The sequence below is a fragment of the Oryx dammah genome, unplaced genomic scaffold, assembly GCF_014754425.2.
Source record: "Oryx dammah isolate SB20612 unplaced genomic scaffold, SCBI_Odam_1.1 HiC_scaffold_20, whole genome shotgun sequence".
In the NCBI taxonomy this organism is placed as follows: domain Eukaryota; kingdom Metazoa; phylum Chordata; class Mammalia; order Artiodactyla; family Bovidae; genus Oryx; species Oryx dammah.
This window is the reverse complement of record NW_024070204.1, coordinates 15,021,624-15,043,942: the sequence shown is the minus strand read 5'-3', so window position 1 is coordinate 15,043,942 and position 22,319 is coordinate 15,021,624. Positions and strand designations below refer to the sequence as shown.

At 44.6% G+C, this 22,319-nt stretch overlaps 1 protein-coding gene across 1 annotated transcript; it reads left to right on the top strand.

The window, feature by feature from the left end:
* The first annotated feature begins 6,428 nt into the window (after positions 1-6,428).
* Positions 6,429-21,013, top strand: ZNF622 (zinc finger protein 622). The gene is made up of 6 exons (XM_040262476.1): positions 6,429-7,812; positions 8,743-9,003; positions 9,221-9,383; positions 12,250-12,362; positions 19,450-19,593; positions 20,794-21,013. The coding sequence occupies exons 1-6, from the start codon at positions 7,101-7,103 to the stop codon at positions 20,919-20,921; spliced, it is 1,521 nt and encodes a 506-aa protein (XP_040118410.1). The 5' UTR covers positions 6,429-7,100; the 3' UTR covers positions 20,922-21,013.
* Positions 21,014-22,319: the final 1,306 nt, after the last annotated feature.

Genomic DNA, 22,319 nt, shown 5'->3' with positions numbered 1-22,319 from the left:
GTTTGTTACCAGGTTTCATTTTTTATGTGTATGTTTCTTCATTGGAAAAAATATTCTTGGCCATGAAGTCAGAAAGTTTAAAGGTCTTTTCAGTTTCTTATATGAGGAGAAAAATAAGTTAAATAACTCAGATAATTAAAGAATGTGTTACAAGCTTCAGTCAGTTCAGTTCAGTGCTCAGTCCTGTCCGACTCTTTGTGACCCCATGAGCTGAAGCTTACAAATTTACAAGGAGATAAACTCAAGATTTGATGGTATAAATAATAAAGCTAGAATCAAATGTTATAAACTATAAATTAAAAGGGGTTGGGGATAGGGAGGTAGGTAGGGTAGAAAAACGTGTTACCAGCCCTATGTTGGAGACATACCAACTCTCTGTGGACACTTGCATTCTAACTACATATGCACTTTAATAGTACTTATGGTGGTGGTTTAGTTGCTAAGCCATATCTGACTCTTGCGGCCCCATGGAGTGTAGCCCGCCAGGCTCCTCTGTCCTTGCGATTTCCTAGGCAAGAATACTGGAGTGGGTTGCCATTTCCTTCTCCAGGAGATCTTCCTGATGCAGGGCTTGAACCCAGGTCTCCTGCAATACAGGCAGATTCTTTACGAATTTATGGATTCTTTACTGAGTCACCAGGGAAGCCATATGTGACTGTAAATTTACACGATGTAATAATGGTACTCTTAAGTCTATCAAACATTGGGATGTCGAGGGTTTTCATCTTATGTGTGTGTGTTTCTGGCAGGTTGGGGTGGAGGGGACATTACATATAGTCCTGTTTCTGGTTTTAAGATGTGCTAACGATAAACCTAGTGATTGATTCAGTTCAGTGGGAAACTACAGATCTGCTACTATGAGAATTTATACAGTCATTAAAATGGGAAGCATGGATTTTTTTTTTAAATTGTAGAGGAGCTATAGAAAGATGTCTTGTTCACTTCTCATACGAAATGCTGAGCAAAACCATGCAATGGGAAAAGCATACACTGACCATGCGTTTTGATCTGAAACAATAAAGCAGGGCTCAAGTTCCTTTTGGAAGATCAATCTAGGTTTAAAGCAGTATTTATATTCTCATTCTGCAACATTTTTACTGTTTTCACCCTAAAAATCTTCAGAAGTGACTTTTGAAAACACATTAACATAGTACCTTGATATGTTGAGGGGAAATTTAACTCAATGTTCTCTTGGTCAGTGGGCTCACATTTATCAGGGACCTGTTGGCCATAGGCCTTCTCTTTTCTACTGTTTCTCCAATCAATTGCAGATACTGCTGCTGGATTTACTCAAGGTCCAGTTATATTCCTCATGCCCATAAAAACAGAAACACTCTGAGTCTTTACTGTTTACCAACTGCAAAGTGAACGGCAAATTCTAGAATTCAACTCTTTACCCAAAGGTGATACCTTAATACTTACTTGTCTTTTTTCCCTTTCTTTACCATATCTTTTGTATCACACAAGCTAGGTATGTAATCTTCCTAAATATGCCCCTTATTTTCCTCTGTCCACAGGATCTCTTCTTTAGCCCCTTTTTCCACCTACAGATGAAGTCTTCATTGTCCCCACCTCCCTCAGTACCCATCTGAAATGTCAACTCCTTAATGAAAACTAATCTCCCTAGTTGATGCCATTTTTCTAAATACCCATCACCACTTCCTTTGTATCTCACTGTACTTGACCCATCTTTATTCTATTAGTTACTTGTGAATTTCTTATTATCCTTAACAAGACAGAAAAATCTCAAAAAAAGGTGTATTAATTTAGAACCAGTAGGATATTATGTATGTGATTTTGTGATAATAAAATACAGACATTCGGTCTTTGTCCCATTCCTGGCATGGAGCTCCTAAAACCCTTGGAAGGTCTTAAATGATGAGAATGATAAATGTGTCTTTGTTATCTTGATGAGGTGACTTTTGGACGGCCCTGTAGGCTAGCTGAGAGGATGTCATAAACAAAACTCCAGAGAGAGAGGATCTCTTGTTTGGGACCTTTCCAACCTCACTCTAAGTATCTCTTCATTGGGCCGTTCATTTACATCCTTTAGTTTCCTTTGTAGGACGACTTCCCCAATGGCTCAGTGATAAAGAACCTGCCTGCAATGCAGGAGACACAGGAGATGTGAGTTGGATCTCTGGGTCAGGAAGATCCCCTGAAGTAGGAAATGGAAACCCACCCCAGTATTCTTGCTTGGAGACTCCCATGGACAGAGGAGCCTGACAAGCTATAGTCCAGGGGGTCACAAAGAGTCAGACACGACTGAAGCTACCTAGCAGTCACCCCTGTTTCCTTTGTAGTAAACTGGTAATCTAATGAGTAAACTAGTCTCCAGATTTCTGTGAGCTGCTCTAGTAAATTACTCAAGACTGAAGAGGACATCTTGGAAACCTCTGATTTACAACCAGTTGGTCAGAAGCACCACAACCTGGACCTGGAATTGGCTTCTGAAGTGGGGTCAGCCATGCAGGACTGAGCATTTTGACCTGTGGGATCTGACTTCATCTCCAGGTAGATAGTGTTAGAATCAAGTTGAGCTGGAGGACACTAGCTGGTGCTGGAGAACTGTTTTGTAGTCTGGGAAAAAACAAACATTCCTGGAGATACAGGTAGTGAGGAGAGGTGATAGGAGATACTGAAAACCAGGCAAAGGAATGTAACCTTCATCTATGGGCAACAGATAACCATTTTTGAGCAGAAGGAGCGACATGAGAGAAAAGATGGCTGAGGAGAATTATTGTAACAATCTCTGTGTGCTGAGGGTAGACTAAGAGGAACGAGAAGGCTCTCCAGGAGACCAAGTATTAATAGAATTGCAGCCCTTGGGGAAATTCACATGATGGAGAAAGCAGAGTCCCTTTGAAGGAAAAGTAAAAACACTCGGTGAGTTTAAAGGTGCTGAAATGAGTCATGAAATAGATGGAAGGAGGCAGGGAGGAAATAATGACCTGAAGAAGGAGCAGATGCTTGAAGAACCACAGATAATGGAAAAGAGAAAACAGAAATTCTTTACTTAACCATTCTCTGCTTTAATTTGAGAGAAAGCTTGAAAATATACATTGTTTTGTGTATCCCTGCTGGATTCATACTAATTACATTTCTTAAGACGGGTATCCAGAGGACTCAGCTATTTTAAAAGATTTTGATAATCTCAGAATTTTCTGGAATAAAAATCATCACAAAAGAATCGTTCAACACATACTAAATAATCCATGTGCCAGCACTGTTCTAGTTTTGGGGTACATAGCAAAGAAAGGAGTCCCTGTTCCCAGGAAGCTTGTAATCTGGAAATGGAGGACCAACCCATAATGGGACTGACTATTCTGGTCTGCCCAGGATGGACGCAGTTCATGGGATGCTGGACTTACAGTGCTAAAATTGGGAAATTAGAAACAAACAACAAATCCTAGTGGTGGCCAATTTCCCTAACTGGTCCCCAAAGACACCCCATTCATGTACTCACATACCCCCTCCCACACTGATTAGGGCTGACTTTTGTAAGTAACAGCATATTGTAGAAATGACCGTGTGTGACTTAAAGACATTGTGACTTCCACTTTGCTTACTTTGAGGGAAGCCAGTTGCCATGTTACAAGGACACTCAAGCAGCTCCATGGAGGAGCCCAAATCCTCCTGCAAACAAGCCTCTTCTGAGGGGATCCACCAGCCACAGTGAGACCTTCAGCTGCCTTAGATTCTTGATGTGACTTAAGTTCTGTCCCCTGCAACTTTATGAGACGGTGAGCCACTCCAACTCCTGACTTACAGAAATGGAAATAAGCAAGGTCTGTTTTCTTGCTAGATGTTGGGGGTAATGTGATATGGAGTAATACATGTCTAGTACAGTAATGTGTAAAGAATGGTAAAAAAAAATTCTCCTGCAATTCAGGAGACCCAGGTTCAATCCTTGGGTCAGGAAGATCCCCTGGAGAAGGAACTGGCTACTCACTCCAGTAGTATTGCCTAGAGAATTCTATAGACAGAGAAGCCTCTTGAGTCCATGGGGTTCACAAAGAGCTGGACACCACTGAGCAACTAACACACACATTGCTGTGGAGAAAACGTATGCTCAGGAAAGATGTATGGGCTGGGAGTAGGCACTACTATGACAAGAGGGTGTGGATAGGCCTCTCCTATAAAAACATTTGGGTAAAAACCTTAAAAGTAAGGGAGCAAGACAGCAATAGTTGATACAAGCAGAATAGTAAATGATTTCTGAAACATAATACCAACAAAAGATGCTTGCTTAGCCTTGTTAGAGGAACAATAAAAGTGTCAGTGTGACTAAAGGGGGTAAGCAGGGTAGGGCAGGAGGTCAGGGGTAGGTGTAGTGGGCATTGTAGAATAGAAAGGGAACCCTCTTTGTCACTTTGGACTTCCCTAGTGGCTCTGACAGTAAAGAATCTGCCTGTAATGCAGGATTTGATCCCTGGGTTGGGAAGATCTCCTGGAGGAGGGCCTGGCGACCCACTCCAGTATTCTTTTCTGGAGAATCCCATGGACAGAGGAGCATAGTGAGCTACAGGCTATAGGGTCACAAAGAATTGGGACAGGACTGAAGCAACTTATCACACATGGACAATAAAGTATTACAGACTGGGTGGCTTATAAACAACTTCCCCTTCACCCCTCACAGTTCTGGAAGCTGGAAGTCAGGGTGCCAACATGGTCTGCTGAGGGCCCTCTTTGTAGTCTGACTTATTGTATCCTTTCCTGGGTCTCTTTTAGAAGACCACTAACCCCATTGGGAGAAATCTGACCACACACCCTAACATCTCCCAAAAGGCCCACCTTAAATAATACCATCATCTTGGGCACTGTTTTCAATCTATGAATTGTGGGGGAACACAAACATTCAGACCAGAGCAGGAAAGTGTTTGAATTTTATTGTGAGTCAGGGGAATCCACTGGAAGGTTTTCAGCAAGAAGAATACAAGACTAGACTTGATTTTTTTTTTTTTTAAGTCTTTTCTTTGCTGCTCTGGCTCCCTTGTATTCAAAACATGTAGCCATTCAATTCTGAAACAGGCTGATTGCTTCAGCTAGGCTGTGCACAGAAGTATAAGAACTCCCCTTTCCATCAACATAAGTGCCTCCTATAGAACTGGGCTTGGACAAATGAAAGGACAGAGCTAACAGAGCACAGGAAATGAAGCTAGTCCAAAGTGCTGCTGCTGCTGCTAAGTCGCTTCAGTCATGTCCAACTCTGTGCAACCCCAGAGATGGCAGCCCTCCAGGCTCCTCCGTCCCTGGGATTCTCTCCAATGCATGAAAGTGAAAAGTGAAAGTGAAGTCGCCCAGTCGTATCCGACTCTCTTAGTGACCCCATGGACTGCAGCCTGCCAGGCTCCTCTATCCATGGGATTTTCCAGGCAAGAGTACTGGAGTGGGTCGCCAGTGCCTTCTCCAAGTCCAAAGTGAGGTGGGCGTTAATTGTAAATTCACTCTGGAATCCCAAGATTTAGTGCTAACAAACCATGTAAATATCTCATTAAATCCTCTGTCTTGACTACCTGTTGAAATAATATTCAGGATGTGTGCTGTACCTGCTAAGTCGCTTCAGTGGTGTCCGGCTCCTTGCGACCCTATGGCTTGTAGCCCACCAGGCCCCTCTGTCCATGGGATTCTCCAGGCAAGAATACTGGAGAGGGTTGCCACGTCCTTCTCCAGGGGATCTTCCTGGAGATTGAACTCATGTCTCTTGCATTGGCAGGCGGGTTCTGTACTACTATCACTACGTGGGAAGCCTGCTATACTGGGCTTATTACAGGATTCAGTTCAGTTCAATTGCTCAGTAGTGTCCAACTCTTTGTGACCCCATGAACCGCAGCATGCCAGGCCTCCCTGTTCATCACCAACTTCCAGAGTCCACCCAAACCCATGTCCATTGAGTCAGTGATACCATCCAACCATCTTATCCTCTTTCGTCCCCTTTTCCTCCTGCCCTCAATCTTTCCCAGCATCAGAGTGTTTTCCAATGAGTCAGCTCTTCACATCAGGTGGCCAAAGTATTGGAATTTCAGCTTCAACATCAGTCCTTCTAATGAACACCCAGGACTGATCTCCTTTAGAATGGACTGGTTGGATCTCCTTGCAGTCCAAGGGACTCTCAAGAGTCTTCTCCAACACCACAGTTCCAAAGCATCAATAATTCTGCACTCAGCTTTCTTTATAGTCCAACTCTCACATCCGTACATGACCACTGGAAAAACCATAGCCTTGACTAGAAGGACCTTTGTTGACAAAATAATGTCTCTGCTTTTTAATATGCTGTCTAGGTTGGTCATAACTTTCCTTCCAAGGAGTAAGCATCTTTTAATTTCATGGCTGCAATCATCATTTGCAGTGATTTTGGAGCCCAGAAAAATAAAGTCAGCCACTGTTTCCCCCATCTATTTGCCATGATACGGGGTTAAAAAAAAATGGCCATCTTAAGTCTTTCTTTCTGCTTTCTTAAAACATGGCTACTATTAGATTTAAGATGACCTGCATGTCCGCGATTCTATTCCTACTGGGCAGCAGCTGGACGGGGCTCTGTGCTCCCAGGTGCAAACTACTGATTCAGGAGCTTCCCCTGCGCCCTTCCTTGGAAGGGCCGCCCTAGTAAGGCCGAGGCTCTGGCCTGGGCTCTCTGGGTTTCCTGTGAATTTCCTCAGCCTCCAACCTGAGTCTCTCAGCCCTCGGGGCGAGGGCTCAGACGGTCCAACCAACGATCTAACCAGCAGCCCTGGCTTTCGTGACACCCACTCCTGGGGCTGCAGGGGCACGAACTTCAGAGAGTCCTCGACCGCCGGGTGGTCAGCCGCATCAGCCCTCCGGACTCCCCAAGCCCCGTTTCCGCGAGGCGGGCCCCCTTCCCGGCCTCAGGTTTCAACGTACAGGAAAAAAAAAAGACAAACCCAGACATTAACTCTGCCGGGGCTAGGACTATCAATCAATAACCACCTCAGGCCACGCCCACTTTTGTTGACTCAGCAGTTATCTCAGGTCGACTGGGCGGGGCCGGATCCGTCACTGGCTTCCCCCACTTTCCCGGGACTCTCCGCGGCGGAGGCGTGGCTACAATCTTAGAGGTGGGACTTCCTGTCCGACTGGGGATGACACGATTCAGTCCGGAAGTCAGCTCGCAGTCCGGCTTTTATGGTGTGGTCAGGCCTCTAGTTGCTAGATTTCTGCCTCGGTCGCGCTTTATTTCCCGCCTGGCGATGGCGACCTACACCTGCAACACCTGCCGGGCGGTGTTGGAAGACGCGGAGGCGCAACGGGTCCACTACAAGACGGACTGGCACCGCTACAACCTGAGGCGCAAAGTGGCCGGCATGGCCCCCGTCAGCCTCGAGGGCTTCCAGGAGCGGGTGCGGGCACAGCGGGCCCTGGTGGAGCCGGAGAGCAAGGGCGCGGCCACCTACTGCACCGTCTGCAGTAAGAAGTTTGCTTCCTTCAAGGCCTACGAAAACCACCTCAGGTCCCGGCGGCATGTGGAGCTCGAGAAGCAGGCGGTGAGTCGGAAAGTGGCGCTCATGAACGAGAAGAACTTGGAGAAAGGGCTGGGCGTGGACAGTGTGGACGAGGATGCGGTGAACGCGGCCATCCAGCAGGTCATCAAGGCTCAGCCGTCCACGTCTCCCAAGAAGGCGGCGCCAGCGCCCGAGGCGGAGCCCGGGTGTCCCGTGGCCGCCGGAGGACGTGGGACTCAGCCGCGAGACCCGGGCGAGAAACCTCCCCGGCTGCGGTGGTTTGAACGGCAGGCGAAGAAGTTGGCGAAACAGCAGGGGGAGGAAGAGAGTGAAGAAGACCTAGATGGGGACGGTGAGGACCGGCCTGGGGGGCGGGGCGAGGGAGGGGTTGGTCCTCAGGTTTTCAGTTTATCCTTGAGGTTGGAGCGGGGAGGTGTCAGTTTTTAAGTGAAGATGATGAGTGAAGGTGGTTTCCATGCTTTCTGAACTGACCGGTGTGGCCAGCATCCTTACAGTGCATTTTATCAGTTCAGTCAGCTGTCAGTTCAGTCGCTCAGTCGTGTCCGACGCTTTGCGACCCCATGGACTGCAGCACGCCAGGCCTCCCTGTCCATCACCAACTCCTGGAGTCTGTTCAAACTCATGTCCATCGCATCCGTGATGCCATCCAGCCGTCTCATCCTCTGTCGTCTCCTCACTGTTGTATTAAATAGATTCAGATACTGAAACCTTAAGATGGGCGGAGGGTAATATTAGTAAATATTTGTAGAATGAATAGATATTAGTAAATATTTACAAATAGTAAATATTTGTAGAATGAATAGATCCTTTCTCTGTTTATTGAATGGGGAGATTTTTAACATATGCAGAGGGGTACACATTACCCTCCACACCTTCTGCTGTAGAATGTGTTATTTCTATTGGGTATCTAGTTATGATGGCTTTGCACTTAACTTAGTTTGGTAAAACCGTGCACTGAGAAGTTCAGAATCAGCTAACCTGAAACGGGAGGTTTGAGCCTTCAACCTAGCTTCCTTGACTTGGTGAGTTGTTGTTTTTTTTTTCCCCTTTCTTCCCCTATGGCATCTCACATCCCACTAGCACTGATTGAAAGTGTTCATATATACCTAGAAGAGGAGCCAAAGCCCCCTTTAAGGGGTTTACTGTGCCCTGAACAAGGAAGACTAAGGCATTCCTTAGCCATGCAGGCTGGTGAGTGGTAAATGAATAGCTAACACTGACATCTTCTACTAATTTTGTTTTTGAAATCTCTGGCTTGAAGACTGGGAGGATATTGATTCTGATGAGGACTTGGAATGTGAGGATGCTGAAGCCACGGAGGAGGAGGAGGAGCAGGATGCAGAGGAGGAAGAGGCAGGAGGAAACACCCCGCTTGGCGCCATCCCCATAACGGACTGCTTGTTTTGTCCACATCACTCAAGCTCCCTCACAAAAAATGTGGCTCATATGACCAAAGTCCACAGCTTCTTTATTCCTGATGTAGAATATCTTTCAGATCTTAAGGGACTGATTAAATATTTGGGTGAGTATAATGTTCTTTTCTTTTTTAATGATGAAACCCTGCATTATTGGGGGGCATTGACTTTGTGTTTCTCACCAGTCTTGGATTGAATGACCTGCTGATTTTGTGAAAATCAAAAACTTGGTGCCTGTTTTTTGAATTGTGATGAGATAGATGATGAGATATGATCTGGCTCCAAAAAGCTGCTTTCATGTCTTTTTCTCAACTTTTTTTCCAGGAGAGAAAGTTGGTGTTGGGAAGATTTGCTTGTGGTGCAACGAGAGAGGGAAGTCCTTCTACTCCACGGAGGCGGTACAGGCACACATGAATGACCGGAGTCACTGTAAGCTCTTCACAGATGGGGACGCTCTTTTGGAATTTGCGGACTTCTATGACTTTAGGTCAGTCTGGTTTGTAACATGGAGCGAAGCAAACTCATCACATTTGCATTGGATTCACCTGTGCCCCTCCCTGGTAACTCTCTGGCTCTGTCGGATATCCTATTCTTAATACCTCTTAGAACACTTTTATAAGGTGGTTATTTCCTGTCATTTTGTAAATGAGAAACTGAGTATCACAGAGTTAAACACACATATCTGACAAAGAGACGATCTCGGGCCCAAACTGTTAAGTTTGTCTGGTTTGAAAACTTGTTTTTGTTTGTTGTGGTGTCAACGGTCCGAAGTTCAGTTTTGCCTGAGTGGTTGGTTCTTAGTGTCCGTGTGCCTATGACCTAGCACGAGTGTGCTTGGCAAGCAGGTGTGTGTCATGACCATGCCAGAGTGCAGAGTCCACCTGATACAGGTGTTCAGAAAAGCCCTGGTCTTTTTAGCTGGCCTTTTGCATTTTCCTTCCGATTCCTCATTTCTCACTTGTCCTGACAGTTTTTCATTATAGCCACTTTGGTGGCTGTGTAGGGGTAAAAGTGGTGGCTATGTAGGGATATCCATTGTGGTTTTGATGTGCATTTCCCTGATGAGAACTAATGCAGTTGAGAACCTTTCACTGTATGTTAACTGGGTGTCTTAACCACTTGGATATCTCTTGTGAAGTGTCTGATCTGGTGTTTTGTCCATTCCTGTCGACTTATCTGCCTTACTGTTAACATTTTAGTGTGAGTTTCTCCAATTATTTTCCGTGTGTATTTGTGAAAGACAGATTCTTCTAGAACTACAGTGTCTTAATTTGCTAGTTTCTAGATGTACTCATGTCACTCTTTGGGGTAATTAATTAAATTAAAAATTTAAAAATCTGGTTCTTCAGTTGCACCACCTGCATTTCAAGACCTATGCTTAAAAGGAGATGTGCTTTGAAAGTAGCCACCATACTGGACATGCAGACTGAAGAGCTGTATCATCGCAGAGTTCTCCTGGACTGCGCTGTTCTAGAACTTGTTTCTGTAAGGATTTAAATTGAGGAGAGCTGCATCTCCCACTGTACAGTCTCCTCCTCTTCCCCTGTTTGCCAGCCCTCCTTGAGAGAAACAACACAGGTGAAAGAGTTGTTATAGGTTATTTGCTCACTGTTTTTAAGAACAATTTTAGGTTCTCAGCAAAACTGGGCAGAAGGTATAGCAGTTTCTTATGTACTCCGTACCCCACAAGTGCATAGCCTCCCCCAGTGGCACATACGTTGCATTTGATGAAGCAAGTTGACCCACCAGTTATCACTCCAAGTCCATAGTTGAGTGTTCACTCTTGGTGTTGTCTACTCTGTGAGTGTGGACAGATGTCCATATAATGACATGTATCCACCATTAGAGTAGTTTCATTGGTTTACAGATCCTCTGTGTTCTGCCTGTTCATCTTTCTCCTTTACCTGACCCCTAGAAAACAGTGATACTTAATGTCTCCATATTTTTGCCTTTTCCAGAATATTGTATGGTTAGAATCATACAGTATGTAGCCTTTTCAGGCTTCTTTCACTGCTTCTTTCACAGTAACATACTTTTAAGGTTCTTCCGTGTCTTTTCATGGCCTGCTAGCTCTTTTTTTTTTTTTTGGTGTAATCTAAAACTATTCCCTTGCATGGATGTACCACAGTTTGTTTATCTAGTCGCCTATTGAAGTCCATGTTGGTTTCTTCCAAGTTGTAGGGATTTGGATAAATCTTCTGTAATCCACTTTCAGGTTTTTGTATAGGCAGAAGTTTTCGACTCCTTAGGGTAAATCCAAGTGGCAGGCTGGGTCTTACGGTAAAAGTATGTTTGATTTTGCAAGAAGTGACCAGCTCTTCCAAGGTGTCTGTGCCCTCCTGTATCCCTGCTGGAAACGAAGGATTCCTACTGCCCAGACGCTCCCCAGCATTAGATGTTCCGTGTCTGGGCCATTCTGATAGGTGTGTAGTGGTATCTCTGTTTTAATTTCCATTTTTCTGATGACATATGCTGTGGGGCATATTTTTTATATGCTTATTTGCTATGTGTTTCTTCTTAGTGAGGAGTTTGTTGAGGTCTTCGGCCCATTTTTGGCCAAATGGTTTTTCTTACTGTTGAATTTTAAGATTTCTTTTTACATTTGGATAACAGTCCTTTATCAGATGTGTCTTCTGTCAATACTTTTTCCAAGTCTTTTTCTTGTATTTTAATTCTCTTGATACTGTTTTTCACAGAGCAGAAGTTTTTAATTTGAATGAAGTTTAGCTGATCAGTTCTTTCTTTCATGAACTATGTGTTTTGTGTCATGCCTAAAAAGTCATCACCAAACCCTAAGTCATCCAGGTTTTCTCCTATATTATCTTCTAGGATTTTTTATTGTTTTGTATTTTACATTTAGGTCTGGGATCCAATTTAAGTTCATAGGCTATTTGCTTACTTTACTAAAGAGAAAATGCTGCTGCTGCTAAGTCACTTTAGTCATGTCTGACTCTGTGTGACCCCATAGACGGCAGCCCACCAGGCTCCCCCATCCCTGGGATTCTCCGGGCAAGAACACTGGAGTGGGTTGCCATTTCCTTCTCCAATGCATGAAAGTGAAAAGTGAAAGTGAAGTCGCTCAGTCGTGTCTGACTCCTAGCGACCCCATGGACTGCAGCCTACCAGGCTCCTCCGTCCAGGGGATTTTCCAGGCAAGAGTACTGGAGTGGGGTGCCATCGCCTTCTCCGAAAGAGAAAATGCTAGCAAATTGTTTTCTCTCCAGAAACTTTCAGTGTAGTCCCTGTAGATGTTAACCCCCACCTGCCACCCCTTTAGTGATCTAGTAGGTTGGCAGTATGTTAATGAGATTTGGCGTCTTGGTCTGTGTGTTAATGGCATTCCGTGGTTCCAGGAGTAGCTATCCAGATCACAAAGAAGGCGAGGACCATGATGAGACTGAGGAGCTGCCCTCAGAAAAGAACCTGGATTATGACGATGAAACCATGGAGCTGATTCTCCCTTCTGGTAAGTGCATTTGTCCAGAATACGTAGCTTCACGCCATTGAGATTATCAGAGAAGCATGTTCCCATCACTTCCCTTCCACGCTGTGGGGAGAGAACCTACAGCTTCAAGTGTGTGTTTATGTTCCTGTGGACAAGGTAAACTCTGAACGGAGCCCCATAGCTCTGATTGAGCTGTTTTGTTTAAGTTGCATCAGTGTTTTCCTCACTTTGTTGTGATTTATAATGCTTGAATCGGCCATTTCCTTTCTTTTCAGTACATAAACCTTTTGTGTTCTGTTTATTATCTAGCTTTTTGGCCCCTCTGGATTTTTCTTGTTAAACTTGACTTTGCCCTTACTCCTTGAACTAATTCCTGTTTCCATGGTTGTTCAGACTGTGTGTGTTAGTCTGGCATGGTTGGATATGATTGACAGCACCTAGGCTGCCTGTTCATATTCTGGGTGCAGGGAGAGACTTGGAGTTTGATTTCTGCCTTCTCCTTTGGGGACTAGGATTCATAATGGTAGAATTTTGTCCCAGATATGAAAAGAAGAAGGAAAGCTATGACTATGAGAAGTGTGAAATATTGTTTATAGTGTTATGCTTAGCTGATAGGAATGGGAGCAGCTAGAGAATATACATTTTAGAAGGACAGGGAATGGAATTCTAATAATATATTTACTGAGAAGTTAGCATATGCAGGCAGATACATTATTTTCTCTTTAGATCAAGTCTGTGAGTTAGATTCTGTTGTTCGTATTTGACATAGGAACCACCTGAAGCTTAGACAGGATGAGTAATTTGCCTGAGATCATGGACCTCGTCAGTGAAGAGCCCATTCCACCTTTCCTCCACTGCCTGGGAGATTTGCTGTAATGGGGGGCCAGGAGCAGTCATGCTGCCAGTGGATACATGTCTACCATGAAGGAACCACCTTGTGCTGTTTGCTCTCCACATGGAATATTGCTGTTTAGGTACAGACAGCCCTGCTTAATCCGGAATAATAACCTTCTAAGGTGAAGGGCAGCTTTATACAGTGACAGTTGGAGGAAAGTGCCGGCAGAACCTGTCTTGAGGATATAACTCCTCTACAGTGATAAGAAAGCTATAATGCAGTAGAATATTGTGGCCCATACAACACACAGTAGCAAAACAGGCTTAAGTGTATCACAAGGGACCTAATCGCCTCTTCTCCTGGTGAAAATACTAATGCAGAACCTCAGAAATAAGTTTGATAACTTCTTTTTCAAAAACTATTTGTTGGGCCCTTATTTTATTAGGTTCCCCTTCCTTGCATGCTAAGTCACTTTAGTCATGTCCAACTCTTTGCGACCTCATGGAACCCACCAGGGTTTTTTACCACTAGTTCCACCTGGGAGACTAAGATCACAGTAGACTTTGAGAACGTGAATGAGCTAGTTCTGGCCAGCAGTGTCTGGCTGTAGCAGGATCACTGGGGATGTGGGCTTCGTTTTGCAGCCACTTTAGCACTTTTCATGACAAAAGTCTGTTCAACAGTGAGCATATCCTTTTTAAGAAATATAGCCTATTTTGAGAGAAATTTTCACCTGGACTTAAAATTTCAGAAGCTTAAAGACTCCTTAGCTATCTAGACAACACATTGCCCAGAGTGATCCAGTCTCCTCAGGTTCGCCAAAGCCCAAACTGGGTGTCTTCTCAGGATCTTTTATTCCTCTCCTAAATCCAGATGGTAACTAATTGCAGTTCCTAATTAGTTAGGAATTTGGGTTTTGAGTATTTTTCTTTTTTTCCCTCCTTATCCATTTGTTTGTGTTACCATGAAAGCTTCCTCTCCGGCCTTCTCCAGTCTGATTTCCACTTGGCTACTGGAACATTCTTTCTAAAACAAACTCCATTCTATTTTCTTTTCCCTCTGGAATTCCCAGGGGAAGCCCTGGCCTTCAGGGTCACTCTGTCACCCAGTGTCTTTGTGTGCTTCTTTTTCCTGCCCACGTGAAGTCTCCCTCCTCTAGGCCTTTGTGCATGCGCTGCCTGTCTTCCTCTGAGACTCCAGTTGGGTTCCTTGCTCCAAGTGGCTGAGCTGAGCTCCCGCCCTGGATGAGGAGAGTCGCCTCTGCTCCCGTGACACTCGCACGGCCCTCATGATGGGTCTCTTCTTCTTGGCACTTGTTGACTCGCTTGCCTTCTGTCCCTGTTCCTGTGAGGACCAAACTGGCTTCTTTCATCTCAGCACAGTGCCTCAGATGCACGGGAGCCACATAAACGTCTGTTGACTGAGTGATTGAAAAGTTGGAGGTGACTTAAAAGCAAGGTGACTTCCCTGGGCCTGCCACAGGGCAGGTAAAGAGAGCTGAAGGAGCCATCCTGGGCCCCAACGTGGCCTCAGGGACCACGCATCATATTTGCCTACAGCCCCAGGTGGCAGATTGCTCTGCTTGTTCTTCACACAGTCAAAGAAGAAAGGGCCATGAGATTAACATGTAGGTCCAGTTTCTTGGGTTTTATTTATTTTTTATTTTTAAGATATTTTTTATGTGGACTTTTTTTTTTTTTTCCTTAGAAGTCTTTATTGAATTTGTTACAACATTGCTTCTGTTTTATGTTTTGGCTCTGGGGCAAGTGGTATCTTAGCTCCCTAACTGGGGATTGAACCCACACCCCCTCCATTGGAAGGCAAGGTTTTAACCACTGGATTTCCAGAGTCCTATTATTGCATTTTTAAAACATGAACTTCCTTACTGACAGCTGCCTGTCCACATACCAAGTCATGCTGTTTTAAAGTGTCAGATGGTGACCTCAGGCAGCTCTTGAGGGAGATTTGGCGGTAGTGAGTGACCCTTGTGGTCCTTGAGTACCGGGCAGTTCTATACCATTATATAGCCTCAGGAGAGACCTAACCGACTGCCAGGTACTGTCCCAACCCAGGTTAACTAGGCTCTGCACATCTCTTCCTGTACATACATTTTCCTGGGGAAAGGCCATAATGGCATCAAGTAACCTGTGTGGCTACACAGATTTTTTGACCACGTGGATAAGTGTATTCTTTTCACCCCCTGGGGAGAGTCTGTATGTAGTGTCTAGAAAGCACGTGTGACCTGGAGCCAGAAAAGGAACTATCTACATATACATCATTCATTGCCTTCCTGGGTCTTCTTCACAGATGACTGACTTCTGAAACCTTATAATAGAACTCATTTAAATAGTAATAGTACATGGCTTTCTTAGTGAACCAGAAACTACAATATTCTGAAATTTTTTCCAGCTCTACAGTTACGTATACTTTTACTATCTCATGTTAAAAACCAGTCATCCTCTGGTCAGTCTTGGTTTTAATGAGATATGACAGTTTATTGTCCATTGGTTTTCTCCCTCAGTACTGGTTTGGGTTTTTTTTAATGAACCAAGGAAATTGGAACTCTCAAATAAACACCATTTAGATGTGTAGTAGTATTACGGCAGTATATTCAATCACCTGGTTATTTCTTTGAACAAATTCACCATTCAGAGACCTCTGATTATGCTCAGTTATATATATGACTGGGTCAGTGTGGACGTTAGCATGAAGCTGATTTGAGAAGGATTCTAATGTGGAGAGCATAGTGATATTTAATCAACTACCCTTAGTAGAGTCTGCATAAAACTGGTTTCAGAAGTAGCAAGTAGTTGGGATTCCTTGACTGTAGTTGATTCAGGTCAAGTTCAGGTCAGTCGCTCAGTCATGTCTGACTCTTTGGGACCCCATGACTGCAGCACACCAGGCCTCCCTGTCCATCACCAAATCTTGGAGCTTGCTCAAACTCATGTCCATTGAGTTGGTGATGCCATACAACCATCTCATCCTCTGTCATCCCCTTCTCCTGCCTTCAGTATTTCCCAGCATCAGGGTCTTTTCTAAGGAATCAGTTCTTCGCATCAGTTGGCCAAAGTGTTGGAGTTTCAGCTTCAGCATCAGTCTTTCCAATAAATATTAAGGACTGATCTCCTTTAGGATGGACTGGTTGGATCTCCTTGCAGTCCAAGGGACTCTCAAGAGTCTTCTCCAACACCACAGTTCAAAAGCATCAATTCTTTGGCGCTCAGCTTTCTTTATAGTCCAACTCTCACATCTCCATACATGACTGCTGGAAAAACCATAGCTTTGACTAGACGGACTTTTGTTGGCAAAGTAATATCTCTGCTTTTTAGTATGCTGTCTAGGTTTGTCATAGCTTTTTTCCCAAGAAGCAAGCATCTTTTAATTTTATGGCTGCAGTCACCATCTGCAGTGATTTTGGAGCCCAAGAAAATAAAAGTCTATCACTGTTTCCACTGTTTCCCCATCTATTTGCCATGAAGTGATGAGACCCGATGCTGTGATCTTGATGGTCCCAGAGGCAGTGACATAGAGCTCCAGTAGAGGGCGCTGTGAGCATTTGTATCCAAGACTGGTCGGCTCTTCAGTTCCTGTGGAGCAGGTTGGTATGAGGACACCTCCAGTTAGTTGCTGACTAGCCAGAAGAATCTGCCACTGGATCCACAAGAGATACATAATCAATCTTAGGGAAATTACTCTTAGAGATACTTTGTTTGTCACTGTCTAATGTCAAATGTTAGGCTATTTGTTAAGTAGGAGTAGACAGTCTTTTTCATTTTAATTGAAGTATAGTTGATGTACGCTGTTGTGTGAGTTTCTGGTGTATAGCAAAATGATTCTACATTTTACATAAATATGTATATGTGTGTGTGTGTTCTTTTTCATTATAGTTTATTACAGGATATTGAATATAGTTCGCTGTGCTATGTAGTAGGATATTGTTGTTTATCTATTTTATAGATAGTAGTTTATATCTGCTACTGCAGTTACAAAGCCCTAATTTCTCCTTCCGTGACCCCCTTTCCTCTTCGGGAACCATAAGCTTGTTTTCTGTGTCCGTGAGTCTGCTCTGTTTTATTAAGTTCACTTGTATCATGTTTTAGATCAGGAGTGGACAGTCTTGTAGGCAGTTATTACTGTGGCAGAAGATATATGGACAGGTGGTAGCTTCAGCGTGACTCAGACCCTTCCCATCTGTTACTTGTGGACAGGCACGCTGTGCTCCGGTGCGAAGCTGAGCTGTTCTCAGCGCCTGTACTAGGTGCTTACTGCCAGGCGCTCCTGTCATTGCCGCAGGACAAGGGTGGCTCTAAGCAGCACTTACCGTTCTGCCAGGTGTCAGAAACCTTGGCACTGATTCATGAACCCTCTTCAAACATGTCTTAAAAGGCAGCCTTCAAGACTACATATTTCTAAATGCTGCTTACAAATGTAAATAAATCAGTTCAGTAAGTGCTAATGAGCAGCATTATCATTTAATGATTCTGAGGAAGTCATTGTTGCAAACCCAGAGCATCCTGAACTACATTATAAATAGAAAGTCGGCATCAGCACTGCTGGGCTTTCCTGCTGGAGCTTCCGTGTAAGTGTGAGCCTTCTCCATCGCTGTGTCTCACTTGTTTCTGGTAGTCTGGGAGCTTTGTTAATTCTTCCCCCGCCAGAACAATCAGGTCCAGGGAGACATCTTTCGTCCATGTTAGTATCCAGAGACCACAGCATCATGGAATTGAAAATTTCTCTTTTTGTTGTCTCCTGAGTCTGGTCACAAATCAGTCACCTGGAAGTAATCACTTATTCATACCTGTGTAGGGAGCAAAATGTTGCGCAGGTAGCTTGTCAAGTACCGGGACTTCACACAAAACAACCTGATAGAGTTTTTTCTAGTAGGTTAGAAATCTAGATTCTAAAAGCAAATATAGCCATCTATAATAGTTATAGTATTCTGTTCATGGTCTTTCTACCCAAAAAACTGCCAACATTTAGAAAGCAGTAGGTCAGGGTTTCTCCACTTCAGCACTGTGGACATTTTGGGCCAGATAATTCTTCACTGAGGGGCTGTCCTGCGCATTGTATGGTGTTTAGCCAAATCCCTGGCCTCGACTCACTAGCTGTCAGGAGCTTCCCTCTACCTGTGACAACCAGCAGTGACTCCAGTCACTGCTACGTGTCCTCTGGGGATAGTCCCCCCTGTTTGAGAAGCACCGCATTAGGGAATGTTAGCAAAGGGAAAGTGGATTGTCTTTTCTTCTAAACCCAGACTGTGGCTTGTAGATCTAAACATCAGGCCAGTATTGGTGCTTAATCTTTTTAAAGAAAGTTACAATTCTTGTCTCCTAGGATCCTGTTGCCTGTGTTAGTGGGGACGGCCATGTGAATCTCTGTGGAGGCATATTGTGAGTGTGGCTGCCGCATCTTTCACCTGATAGTGACTTGTCATTATCTCTAGTTTGCAGTGTCTCTACTGGTTTTTTTTTTTTCTCCTTTAGCCGTAGACTTAATTGGTTGAATATTTGCAACTATTATTCTATGAAAAACTGAAGTTGCTCAGTTGTGTCCGACTCTTTGCAATCCCATGGACTGTAGCCTACCAGGCTCCTCAGTCCATGGAATTTTTCTATACACAAGTTTTAATTTCTTACAAAACTCTTTATTCCATGTTGCTGGGTCACTTCACTCCTGTTTTATGCCACATTTCCATCAAGAAGTACTTCCCCAAATCACAGTCTGCCTGGTTGTGTGTTGTTGTTTAGCTGCTAAGTTGTGTGCGACTCTTTGCAATGCCATGGACTACTCTGTCCATGAGACTTCCCAGGCAAGAGTACTGGAGTGAGTTGCCATTTCTTTCTCCAGGGTTTTTGTTTTTTTTTTTTTTTTTTTAATATTTATTTACTCATTGATTTGGCTATACCAGGTTTTAGTTGCAAACTTGGGATCTTTAGTTGTGGCATGTGAACTCAGAGTTGTAGCACGTGGGATCTAGATCCCTGCCCAGGGATCAAACCTGGGCCCTCTTCTTTGGGAGCATGGAGTCTTAGCCACTGGACCACCAGGGATGTTCCTCAGTGTCTCTGCTCGGGTTTGCTTTCTTTCCCTCATTGGTTAACATACAGCTTCATCTTTCTTCAGCTGGTAGAACAGTGTTTTTTTTTTTTCTGGCACATGCGTTTTCCAGATAGATTAACATGAAAAGTGATTTGGAAAGCCCTTGCTTTATAACTCTGCTTTGAAAAATGATCCAACTCCATTCTTCAGTACTGTTCTTTTGAAAACCAGGTGCCAGGGTGGGTCATCGCTCCTTGATGAGATACTACAAGCAGCGGTTTGGCTTGTCAAGAGCTGTGGCGGTTGCTAAGAATCAGAAGGCTGTGGGCCGGGTCCTGCAGCAGTACCGAGCCCTGGGATGGACTGGCAGCACAGGTACGCCCGTGACGACCTCCTGGGCCAGCCCAGGAACTTGGGTTACACAAAGGGGCTCGGGCGATGTGGTTCTCTTCACTCTCTCCTTATGGGTCCTCTCTGGGGGAAACTTACCTTCTTGGTCTATGACCATTTGAGACATATATGGTGATAAACCCAAAGCTCTGTGACTTAAAAATTTCATATTCCTCAGCACAGTAGCTTTTTTAAACTGCCTGTAAACCATTAACTTTTTTAGGAGGTATAATTGCAAAAGTAATTGCTTAGTAATCATCAAAGGTTGAAATTCTGGAGGTTATACAGAGGACTTAAATAATGTCCTTGAGGCAACATAGTTTGAGCTGTGGAGTCAAACATGACTTACCTGATACTCTTATACGTTCTTATACAAAGAGTCTTGAGTAATTTAATTAATCGAAGCCTCTGTTTCTCACTGATAAAATGGAGGTGGTATTAATAATATCTACTTATAGAGTCGTGCAGGTTGAATGTCATAAAGCATGTATGACATAGTACATGCACATAATAAAGGCCGGCTATCATCCTTCGTTTTGAAATTTTTCTTTAGAAAGCTTAGTAAGGTTCAGAGGGCTAGAGCATGCTACTGAAATTGTTCAGCTTTGAAACATCATCGGTATAAAATTATTTAAATCTATTCTGATGTCTGCTGAGTGCAGCTCGTTATGCTTGGCTCTTCAAGGAGAACGTCAGTCCACTGAAGTCGGGAGGGGGGAGAGGTGCTTTCTGATGGCCTGGAAGGCGCCGAAACCGAAATCCATCATCAAGGCCTCTGTGTTTATATATGCACGTGGATTCCCTCGCTGGGACCCCCTGGGAGCTGTGAGGCCACTTAAATTAGTGGACAGACTTCCTGTTAGTCTTGTCAGGAATTCTTGTCTGTCTTGGTTTATAGTCTGCCTTTCTCCGTGCCTTTGGTCAGTGGTCTTCACCTTTTGGGCTTCTAGACCTTTTCAGATGATGAAAACTGAAGAGGCATGTATACAGAGAGCAGTTCTGGTGCACAGTGGCGGGCGCACAGAACCCCCCAGGGCTCGTTGGATAGAGGCATCAGATAATAACTCCTGTTTAAATATTAGAGCCCGCTTACCTGAAACCAGCTTTGATTCTCTGCCCAGTTGGGTTTTCTCTGATCACAGCCCACTGCCCTTTGCTTCATTCTCACCCCCTTCCCCACCCCAGGAGCAGCTCTGGTGCGCCAGCGGGACATGCAGTATGTCCAGAGGATGAAGTCAAAGTGGATGCTGAAGATGGGGATGAAGAACAACGCCACCCGGCAGATGCACTTCCGGCCCCAGGTGCTGTTCTGATCGGCCAGGGGCTGGGACGACGGCCCTCCTGCTGCCACTTCCCCTGTACTTCTCTGTCCTGACCTGATAATAAAAGCCAGGATCAAATTGGCTCTCCCGTGTCATTTTTTGACAGGGTTGAGGGGTCATCTTTTCACCCAGTGGGTACTGTCTCCGCTGGACGCAGGCCCTGCCCTACTCCTGAGAGATGCTGTGTAGTGTCAGCTTGGAGCTTATTTAGGGCTGTCAGAGTAGCGTGGGGGATTCAGGAGTGACTTGTCTGCTCTGAGCCTGGCTTAATATTCAGAGGAACACCTTGCTGTGTCCTGGAGCCGTGACCCGCATTAGGTGCTTTGAAGCTTCTGGGGGAGCAGAAGTGGAGTGTGGCTCCCTAGATGGTGACGATCTCTGGGCACTTTCATTAAGTACAAGCAGAGTAAAAAGGCATGTCAGTGGCTGGCTGTAAAAGTTCTTTTTACTTTATTATTTATTTTTGGCGGTTATCAGGTCGTAGTTGCAGCGTGCAGGATCCTCACTGTGTCATGAGGGGTCTTGTGATGCTGCACATGGGCTCTGGAGCTCTCGAACTTCCGTAGTTGTGGTGCATGGGCTGAGCTGCCCTACAACATGTGGGATTTTAGTTCCCCAAGCAGGGATCGAACCCGAGTCCCCTGCACTGCAAGATGGATTCCCAACTACTGGATCACGAGGGAAGAAGTCCCTCTTTATTTCTAACTGTGAGCCTGTGCTCCCTTTAGAGTAGGAAGAAAATAAGTGTAAAATGTTGAGTTTTCATTTTAGAAACAAAAGCGGTCTCAGGGTTCAATCTCTGAAGAGATGCTCAGTATAGGTGGTTTAGGGAAAAGGCCATGGTCTGTTGGAAATGAAAGTAAACGTGAAGTTCAAATCCACTGAGCTACCTTTCTGACTTTGGAAAGTGACTTGATCTTTAAAATCTGTACAGTGAGGTGTTTATTACCTCCCAGGTGGTTGTGTGATGAATTAAATCAGCAGTGGACCCATCAGTCACTCAGTCCCCAGCACAGACTAAGTGCTTCAAGTTCTCCGGGGTGGAGCAGGGACCCCGCTGAGTAAGGAGGTGTCTGATCAGTGCAGTGGTCTCCCTGAGGAGTGGGTTCCGAGATGCCCAGAAAGCATACCTACCTTTACCGTACATTCACCAGCCCTTGATTGCTATGGAGACACTTATTTTTCTTTAAATCTTGGATGCAGAATTGAATTAATTTTATTTCGTTAGTACAAGGCTCACTATCCAACAGTGGAGGGCTCCCTGGATTTTTATTTCACCCTGTTTTCTAACATTCTCGTCACACAACAGTCTTCATCCTGCTGTGTTTGACATCTTTAAATCTATGTCCTGGGGAATGAGATGCTGCTTGGCATGGGGTATGTTTTTAA